General features: G+C 44.1%; 1 protein-coding gene across 1 annotated transcript in view; it reads right to left on the reverse strand.

Moving 5' to 3' along the window:
- Positions 1–1,094: 1,094 nt before the first annotated feature.
- The window catches only part of PARN (poly(A)-specific ribonuclease), a 200,313-nt gene continuing 190,918 nt past the window's right edge, over positions 1,095–10,489 (reverse strand). Inside the window, exon 24 of the mRNA XM_017540011.2 lies at positions 1,095–2,151. Within this exon, the coding sequence (XP_017395500.1) occupies positions 2,096–2,151 (56 nt within the window). The 3' untranslated portion in view covers positions 1,095–2,095. The remainder of the gene's footprint in view (positions 2,152–10,489) is intronic.

The raw sequence follows: 10,489 nt of genomic DNA on the forward strand, positions 1-10,489 counted from the left end.
TTTACCACACAGGGTGTGCTCATCAGGCCTTACGCACTTCTCTCCTATGTGTACAACCTACCGTCTGGTTTTCCCTCTTTTTCTTTTACTTATTATCTAAGAGACAGGGTTTCACTCTGTTGCCACAGCCGGAGTGCAGTGGTGTGATCACAGCTTGCTGCAGCCTCCACCTCCCAGGCTCAAGTAATCCTCCCACTTTAGCCTCCTGAGCAGCTGGGATTACAGGCGTGTGCCACTACGCCTAGCCAATTTTTGTAGAGATGGGGTCTCCCTATGTTGCTCAGGCTCATCTTGAACTCCTGGGTTCATGTGATCCTCCTGCCTTGGCCTCCCGATGTGTTGAGATTCTAAGCTTGAGCCACTGCACTGGGCCCCCTCTTTTTCTTTCAAAAATTAGGGTCACTCATTTCTGCGTGAGTGCTGCTGATTCAGCAGCCCAGCAGCCGTCCTGCAAACACTCCTGCGTATACCGTTCTTTACTGCCTGTCTCCATCCCACCTCCACTTTCCACTGAGCTGTGGGCACTGAGTGCCCTAGGAGGAGTGAGCAGTCCCTCCTGCTGAGCCTAGGTTACTCACTTTGTGGCTACGAGACTCCTGGGGAAGGGAGAGGAGCAGGAAGGGGAAGAGAAGTCATTAAGATGCTGTAAAAAAAAAAGTTTTTTTGTCTTTTTTTTTAAGAGACAGAGTCTCATTGTATTGCCCACACTGGGCTCAAGTGATCCTCCCGTCTTGGTCTCATAGTGGGAGGATTATAGGTGTGAGCCACCGCATCCCACCAAGAGGCTCTTGATGGGGGAGACTGTCTTACAAATCAGCATCTGCATAACACCCTGGGATTCCAGCGTAAGCATTAAGGGTCCTCATTTCTCCTGCCCTCCTGCGAGGCCACTCACCACCAGGACTCAGCTCAGCGCTGAGGAGCTGACCCATCACGGCAGGAACAGGAATCGGGTAAAACGTAAGAAAAAAAAAGAAAAAAAAATCCATCAACATCAGCCTTAGTGGCTTAGCAGATTTCTTCAGGGGTGAGAAATTTATGTATTACTAGAGAGTGAAAACATCCTTCACTTAGAGAGGAGAAAACCAGAGTCATATGAAAATGTCTTTAATTGTCATCTTTTGGAAATACATTTTTCATTTTTATTTTCACCATACAAAAATGTTAAATATCTAACAATGATCTATCTAAAGCGGGTGTAGCAAAGCAGCTCCATGAGCGTTTGTCATTGCTGTGATCTGTTTCAACAGAGAATGAACTGGGACATGTTGTAGATTTGCATGATTTCACACACACACAAGCACACACACACACACACACACAAGCACACACACACACATGCACACACACCGCTGTACCCCCAGACCACCACCCAAACAAATGAACAGAGACTCTGGAAAGTGAACACGGCGCCACGTGTAAGAACAGAAGTTAACCTTTTTACTCGTACATCCCCCATGAAACTCATGTCTTGGGAGAAAGGAACTCTACATAAATATGCCCAAAGACCAGGGCATAGGGCAAGCTCCCTCATGGGTCGGTGTGAGTGGACGACAAGCATGAGAGCGTCGTATTTTCAGGCAGCTATGGAGGGAAGCAGGGAGGTACAACCCATTTCTCCACTGGGGGACTAACCGAGGGCTGCAACCGCCTCAAAATCTGAGCGCAAGAAGACACACAGGCAGGAGGACACCCCCAAATTCATGATCACGTCAGGACGTCAGCTCTTTCTGCAGATTTCACAGCCAACATTCCCCATCAGGTGGGTTCTTAAGCACACTGGGTCATAATAGGAAAGGCCTCACAGGAGCAACACGGAATTCACTGGTTAAGCACGTACACATTCATGACAGCCTACAACCATGATGAATGTCAACGTCAACAGGCAGTTAGATTAAAAAGGAAAAAACAAACAAAAAAAAAAACCACAGCCACAAAAATAAAACCTGTTTTTTGTTTTTTCCAGGAGACAGCTTGGTTTCCAACCCCTCCCATACCACATTTTATTAGGTTAAATATAGTATGGCTTCCAAATGTGCCAGCCGGCTCTTGCTCAGGGCGACAGCACCAGTGGTTTGCTGCCCTCAGGTCTTGGTTACCACGTGTCAGGAACTTCAAAGAGCGTGGCAGGGCTGTTCATGGAGATGCTTCCTGGTGGGAAAGAACGAAACAACGTGAACATCAGGATGGCACCTTGAGGAGAACGTGACATGACCAGCAGAGACAGAGGCCTGTGACGGCTGCAGAGATGGCTTCAGACAGGGCGGGGTCTGGCTGCACAGCCACGCTGGCAAGAGTCCAAAGACAGGTCTTGTCTAGGGAGAGCAGTGCCCAGCAAGGGAAGGTGAGACCACAGAAACATCACAGGGGGGCAGAGGAAGCACCTCCCCGCCTCCTGCATCCATCTATTGATCTCACAGGAGTTAAACTGTAGCCATGCAAAGTATCCTTCCCTGAGCACCATGCTGGATTCTTGGCACCACAGTGGGCACTTAATTCATATAATCTTCATTAAAGTCGACCAATGTGGTATCACTATCCTCGTTTTACAGATGCAAGAACAGACTGAGAAGTGGAGTAATAGGACCAGATGCAAAGAGTTAGCAAGCGGCTGAGATGGTGTTTGAATCCTCCCAAAGCACCAAGATCCATGCCAAAGTCCCCAGAAACTGAGTTTCTGTGTGCTGTGCTGTGGCTGTGCCTAGGTGAGAAATCTCAGGTGGGCAGCTATAGGGCAGAGGGAAGCTAACTAGTGGGGGTTCCAAGATCTCAGAAGGGGCAAAAGAAGGTTGCAGCTTTTTCCAACTTTAGCAAAGCTGTCTGGGTCCTCTTTTTGGATTGAAAAAATCTCTTCAGTGACAAAGTTTCACTCTAAGGTTAGAAGCCCTTCTTCTTCATTCACGCCACTTTCTACAATAGCAGAAGCTGTGGCCAGCAACTGAGTTGGGATCTGGACTTCAGCGAATGTGAGGGAAGTCAGGAAAGGGTGTGTTCATAATGGAAAGCCGACCAGGTGTCAGCTGCACAAGTGGTGCCATGCATGATGTCCTAAAGTAGGGCTAGCAGGGAAAACTGGCAGTCTCTCTTCTAGCTGCTAACACCAAGATTTCAAAAAGGGAGAGAAGTCTTTGATGATACCTCCAATGGGAAATAACTTTTAAAGATGAAGGGGATGTAGTGTCTTACAAACTAGGGAATCATAACACTCAGTTCAGAGTGGTTATCATCAATAACAAGGATGCCTAAAGATAACAAGGTCTAAAGACAAGAAAAGCACGAAGAGAATTTCAGCTAACATGAGAATTCCCACTTTTGATCCTTTATTGTGATAAGATCCAGGGAGTTAGGATGAGATCAGGAAAGGGTAACAGGAATTTTTCTGCCCTGAGTCTCATCGGTGTGAACAGGCTCATCTTGGGACCCCCACTAAAGACAGCGAGACCACTCCCCAGAGTGAGGATGGGCAGATGATCCACTGAAAAGGACTCACAGGGCTCAGTGAAGTACTGCAAGGGGCCCATGAACACCTGCAACTAGCCTGGCCTTCCCGGTTACGCCCTGACACAACACCTAATTTTATGAAAATAAACATCCATAAAGGGCACTTTTATAATCCACATATGAAAGAAATATTGCGGTAGCCAATTAGCCATTCTAAAGGTAAAAGCTACAATGCCCAGTGTGCGGAACTGAAGTGAATTAAATCCAGCTCAGAGGAAAAAGGAAGATAAACTGCTAAAAGCAACTGCACTGCAATACTTGTAATATGCACCTGCCATTAGCTGGGGTGTGTGTGAGTGCACAACGAGCCATCAAACACACAGAAAGTGGCTTCATGAAACGCTAACAGGAAATAATGGGATAAGCAAAAGTTCAGGAGGGAGGCAAGTCAGGGTGGACCATTTTACTAGCTGGATGACCTTGAACAGGTCTCACTGCCTCATCTAAAAGATGGACCTAGTACTAGTTTACGCTGTATAGGACTTCTGTGATACCGCAAAGTTTCTGGGTAAGTTTTTAATGAATGCTAGGTCTTTTCCCCTTATCAGTAAGCTGACCCAACTTGGCACAAGGCTGTCCCCAGGAAGCCAACAGTCTACAGTCAAGAAGATGCTACTTTTCAGGGCCTACCTGTGCAGCTGCTGAGCAACACTGATGTGGACAGAGGGGCCAGAACTGTAGGAGTCATCTACAGGAGACCCGGACCAGAGGGGAAATGAAGGCCACTAACAGTGCTTTTTTCACCACCTCCAGAAAGGGAGAGCTGTAGACCAACAAAGGGCCAGTCTAAAAACTGGTGGGGAAGAAGCCATGGTTTTTAAAAAGCAGCAGCTAGGCCAGGCACAGTGGCTCATGCCTGTAATCCCAGAACTTTGGTAGGCTGAGGTAGGCGGATCATGAGGTCAGGAGTTTGAGATCAGCCTGACCAACATGTAGAAACCTCGTCTTTACTAAAAATGCAAAAATTAGTTGGGTGTGGTGGTGGGCACCTGTAATCTCAGCTACTCAGGAAGCCGAGGCAGGAGAATCACTTCAACCTGGGAGGCGGAGGTTGCAGTGAGCCAAGATCGCACCACTGTACTACAGCCTGGGTGACACATGGAGACCCCACCTCTACAAAAAATTTAAAAATTAGCCAGGTGTGGTGGCACGCACCTATGGTCCCAGCTACCCAGGAGACTGAGGTGGGAGGATCACTTGAGGCCAGGATATCAAGGCTGCAACGAGCTGAGATTGTGCCACTGAATTCCAGCCTGGGTGGGTGACAGAGGGAAACTGGAAGGGAGGGAGGGAACAGATACTTAAGAACATCTGCCTCCTGCCACAGTGGACCTTAATCTAAGATTAACTTGAATTACACATTTAATTGTAAAACCTAAAACTATAAAACTTCTGGAAGAAATCATAGGAGAAATCATTTCCAACTGAGAGTTATGCAAAAATTTCTTAGAATGACATTAAAGGCATAATCCAAGGGGAAAAACCTGATAAACTAGACTGCATCAAAATTTAAACCTTCCACTCTTCAAAAAAGACACTTAAAAGAATGGAAAGCCAATCTAGAAGAATGTATTTGTAAAACACTTAAAAGAACGTGTATCCAAAATCTATAAAGAACTCTAAAAATGCAGTCAGAAAATAAACCCTATGAAAAAAGGGAAAAAAGCTCTGAGAAGGAATTTCACCAAATAAGAAATCCAGGTGGCAAATCATCACATGAAAAGAACCTTATTAGCCATTAGGGAAATAAAAACCAAAGCCACAATGAGATACCACTACATGCCCATTAGAAATGCTGAACAAACAGGCAAAAGGGGTGTGCATATAATACCAAGTACTGGTGAAGGTGCAGAGTGAGCGGAAATCCTGTATCCTGCTGGGGGAAATCCAAAATGGTAAACCGACTTTGGAAACGAGTGCATCAGTTTCTTATAAAGTTAAATATACAGTTACCATATGACCCAGCAATTCTACTCCTAGATATTTACCCAAAGGAAATGAAAAGTTAATTCATACAAAGACCTGAACACAACATTCATAGCAGCTTGATTCCTGGTTGCCAAAAACTGGCAACAACCTAAATAGTGATAGCCGCATACAGTGGAATACTACTCAGCAGTAAAAAGGAGTGAACTGAGGATACATGCAACACCACAGATCTCAAACGCATCTGCTAAATGAAAGAATTAAATGAAAGACTCAAAAGGCTAACTAACTAGCACACGATTCCAGGAATATTACATTCTGGAAAAGGCAAAATTGCAGGGACAGAAAGAAGATCACTGGCTGCTGGGATCTTTCTGGGGTTTGGGGGGAGGATCGACTCCAAAGGGGCATGAGGGAAATTTCTGGAGTGATGGAGTTCTGTATCTTGATCATAGTGGTGGTTATATGACTGTACACAGATGTCAAAACTCATCAAATTGTATACCTGAAAATGATGACTTTTATTGGGTGCAAATTATATCTTTTTGAAGCTGACCTGGCAAGAGATACTAAGAACAATGTTTTTTAAAAAAAAAAACAAAAAAATTTTAATAGGAAATACTATGCTTCTAGTTAAGACTATTTGACCAAGAGTTTCTACAGTGGGAAAACGCAGGATACAAGTTGCACACAGGTTACGAGGTCGACTGCGCAGAGCAAAAATGCTTGTTACTACGGCATCAAGTGGCGGGCTGGGAGGCTTAATTTTCTCCTATTTTTCTGCATTTTCCAAATTCTCATACTGAGTACATTATTTTTATTAATCAAAACAACAAAAAATTAAAAGGTGGGTAACACAAAAGGTGAATGTTCCTGCTTTGCTACCCCTTTACCTAACTGGAGTTGAAATGGAGAAACTCAAAGGGTAGACATTGCTTTTTCCAGGTGAATCCCAAACAGAATCTAAGGAACTGCACAGGAAACTGGAAGCTTCCTATTATATCATCTTCCACGGAGTGGAAATCTGTATACAGAAGGGTCCTTTGGGAAGCCCCACACAAGTTTCTAACTAGGAAATGCTCAAGGGGGTATGCCCTGGGGCTGGTTTCCCACACTAAGGTGAGCCCCCTCCCCGCAAGGCTGATGACACTCTGGAGTTGCCAGGAGGAAAAGGACGGCCCAAATGCTCGTGGAGCGCCCTGCCTCTGCCTCACTGCACAGCAGCACACACCTCCTTCGCCACGTTCACTGCAAACCACACTTGAACATAGTAATTAAAAGGCTCCTTGGGAGGTCGCTGAGCTGCCTCAGCCTGGTCTCTCAGGTGACTGACAGCAGCAGCTATAGATCTTGTTTTTAACTTTAATGAGACCTGTAACAGCATTAGGAGACTGGGGCTCTAGGTAGGTTCTAAATTTTTATACGGTAACCCTCAGGGTTTAAGCTTGACAAGTACGGTAGGTTAGTCCGAGTTTTAAACAAACTCCAATAAAACTCACAGTTCTTTGGCAAACAAACACTTAAAAGATCTAACGTGTTGTTTTAAATATTAGGGGAAAAAAGGCTTTGAACAATGTCTCTATTTACAGGACAAAAAATAACCATGAGTAGTCAATGTATCTACTTTGGGCACACTTCTGTAAACACAGTCTGACTAAGGGGCTGATGGAAGCTGCTGCTAGGGACCAGCCTCAGCATTTTCAGAATGGTCAGCCTGGGCAGCATCAGACTGTCCATGCGGCCCCAAGATTTTTCAGGGAAGTGAGGGGGTGAACTGGGTTTCTCCAGGCCCCAGGAATACATCAACAAGAGCAAGTAGGTTACAGAAATCCTTCAATTAAACATGACCTGGGAAAACAGCCACATTTCCTAAAGACACTTTATTCCAGCATTAATGGCATGCAGAATAGTTTTCCTTTGCACACCAACTGAGTACGTACCTAGAACCGCTCAGATGGAAAGTGGCTGGCACTGCCAATCAACATCGTCATATAAACAGAAAAGGAGGGGACTTACACATTCATTTACCTCCTGAAAACAGGATCCAAACAACCACACTTAGCAGAAAAAGAATTGCTGAGTACATAATATATACATAAACTAGAAGCCCTGAAGGAGAGTAGGAGAGTGGTCACTTGGATTTTTCTTTTCTTTTCTTTTGAGATGGAGTCTTGCTCTTGTTGCCCAGGCTGCAGTGCAGGGTGCAATCTCAGCTCACTGCAACCTCTGCCTCCTGGGCTCAAGCGATTCTCCTGTCTCAGCCTTCTGAGTAGCTGGGGGCACCACCATTCCCGGCTAATTTTTGTATTTTTAGTAGAGACACGTTTTACCATGTTGGCCAGGTTGGTCTCGAACTCCTGACCCAAGGTGCTGGGATTACAGGCGTGAGCCTGGATTTCTATCCCACTTGGATTTCTATGAAGTCTAGATTGGTAATTGTTTCTGACCTAGAACAGCTACAAGAAACACCTTCGTAAAGGATCCTTCATTTCCTCTTAAGTTTGGATGCGTTTCCCCAGCCTCCCACATGCCAGTTAGATACTTTAAGTCTGCAACTCTGAGCCTCAGTTTCTCTGTACAATAGGGAAATAGGATCTATGCCTTACTGCATGTTTCAAGGGTCTAGATAAGACAATAAAAGATGTTCCTAGCACACTGTCTCATAGTATAAACCTAATGAAGAGTTATTTATTCTGCTATTTATGTTATTTTGTTATCTGGGACTGGGTCTAGTACTTAATTTTTAATGTATCTTCGATATCAAAATGTATACTACAAGTTCATGTGCTTGGGTCAAGAAAAAAATTGAAAGAAAAAGAACAGATACAGAGATTAATTTTTTTTTTGAGACCGAATTTTGCTCTTGTTGCCCAGGCTAGAGTGCAATGGCACAACATGATCTTGGCTCAGAGCAACCTCCGCCTGATGGGTTCAAGCGATTCTCCAGGCTCAGCCTCTGAGTGGCTGGGATTACAGGCATGCACCACCATGCCTGCCTGGCTAATTTTTGTATTTTAGTAGAGACGGGGTTTCACCATGTTGGCCAGGCTGATTGTGAACTCCCTATCTCAGGTGATCCGCACGCCTTGGCCTCCCAAAGTGCTGGGACTGCAGGCGTGAGCCACTGCGCCCGGCAAGATTAAATTTTTAAACATTCGTTTTGTGTGGTATTTGTTGAGCACCAATTGTTCTGGGATTGCTACAACACAGAATATTCCAGCATCCTAATTTTTGCTACTTCCTCCTTGGAGAACAGAAAATACCCTTGTATTTTATACCTTTCACGCCCTCATTGCCAGTGCACCTGAGGATGTGCTGAGTACCTGCTGAGAAGCCCTTCTGAGTACCAGAGCTCAGACCCAACTCCTCAGCACTGTTTAGGTTTGGACACACTTTCACGCCATGTCTAGCACTCTAATACAGTTCCCACCACCACCCGAACCAGGCCCTCGAGGCTCCTGGCACACTCTAAATACCTCTGAGAGTTAAATGCAGACCCTTAACAGGGTTTGAACTTTGTACTCTCACTCATTACAGGACCTTATTAAAGTAAATGAGCAAGCCAAATTGGTGGATTCCACAGGTTCCGCACTTGATATTCTGACCTACATCCTGCTGATACTAATAGGATTAAACACTGAAAACAAACCAGGTGGAAAGGATCCATTAAGTTTCCACCTGGCACCGTCAGGGGTCGTGCTCCATGAATGGTGCTCCAGAAGAAAGCCCGATTCACTCAAGTTCTCTGATTCTATTAAAAGTTGTCAAGATGTCTCTTCCTCTCTGTCTCTCTGCTTCTCTTTCTCTCTCTTTTTTTTTTTGGCAGCGCTAACAAAGAAGTACAAAATCTATAATTTTTTTCTTTTTAGCTCAAATCTTGTGGCAGTGACAGCTTTACTGTCAATGGGAGGGGAAAAAATCCCCATTTTAATTACAGTATTATAAATTCAAAACCCTAAATAACTTATAGAAAGTTTTCACTTAAAACGATGAAAGCTATAAAAGGACTAATCTATTAAAGCAGTCTATTATTAGTTATTTTAATATATTTTTCAGATTATGCTGATAAAGAAGGGAAAAACAAAAAGCTTGTCCCTAAGAAGTAATAAACTAAAAAAATCCAGAAGAGACAGATACAAAGGACAGGAATACAACAGGGGAACTCCCCCAACCCTCTAAATCCTGTCGAGTATGATCTCTAGAAATCATGCTGACATTTATTATTTTAACATTTGTTGAGCACATAAAACATGACAGTGGTAATAAAGGTATCAAATTTGAAGACTAAGGATGCTGCAGATTAAAAACTTCTCCAATACTTTTTCTTTTTTTTTTCTTGAGACAAGATCTTGCTGTGTCCCCCAGGCTGGAGTGCAGTGATGCAATCATAGCTCATTGATGTCAAAATCCTGTGCTTATATAATCCTCCCGATTCAGCCTCCTGAGTAGCTGGGACTACAGGCCCATGCAACTAATATTTTAAATTTTTTTTGTAAAGACAAGGTCTCATTATATTGCCCAGGCTGGTCGCAAACTCCTGGGCCCCCCATCCTCCTGCCTCATTTTCCCAGAGCAGTGGGTTTATAGGTGTGAGCCATCATGCCTGGCTGCTCTCCAACAGTTAATTTAGGGATAGGAGAGGAAATAAGTAAAGGGAGACACCCAGAGTCAAGGAGACAGTTAAAATAGACAATCCAGGCTTCAAACACGAGTTTAAGTTTTCTGTTGAAATTCAGCTTCAGCATAATGTATAAAAAGCGTATGTGACATTTTTGCTGCTTGTCTGATTTCGTTAATATCAGTGAGATTCAGAAAACTCCCCACAGTCAGATCAGTCCACATGCAAAAGGGGATTAATTAAAACAGTGAATTCACAGGTTGGGTATGAATCAAGTTCCACCGCTTGACTACTACTTTCCTTTGATTTGACTGTTAGTTCTGCTAACTGTGACAACTGTCACAAGACAAGACAAAGGAGAATGATTATAATTGTGTCTGGGTCAGTGTCTCTCAACATATAACCTTGGTTAAAGGAACTGGCTTTCTTTTTTTGTGTGTGTAT

This window comes from Cebus imitator, unplaced genomic scaffold (genome assembly GCF_001604975.1).
Source record: "Cebus imitator isolate Cc_AM_T3 unplaced genomic scaffold, Cebus_imitator-1.0 Scaffold122, whole genome shotgun sequence".
NCBI lineage: Eukaryota > Metazoa > Chordata > Mammalia > Primates > Cebidae > Cebus > Cebus imitator.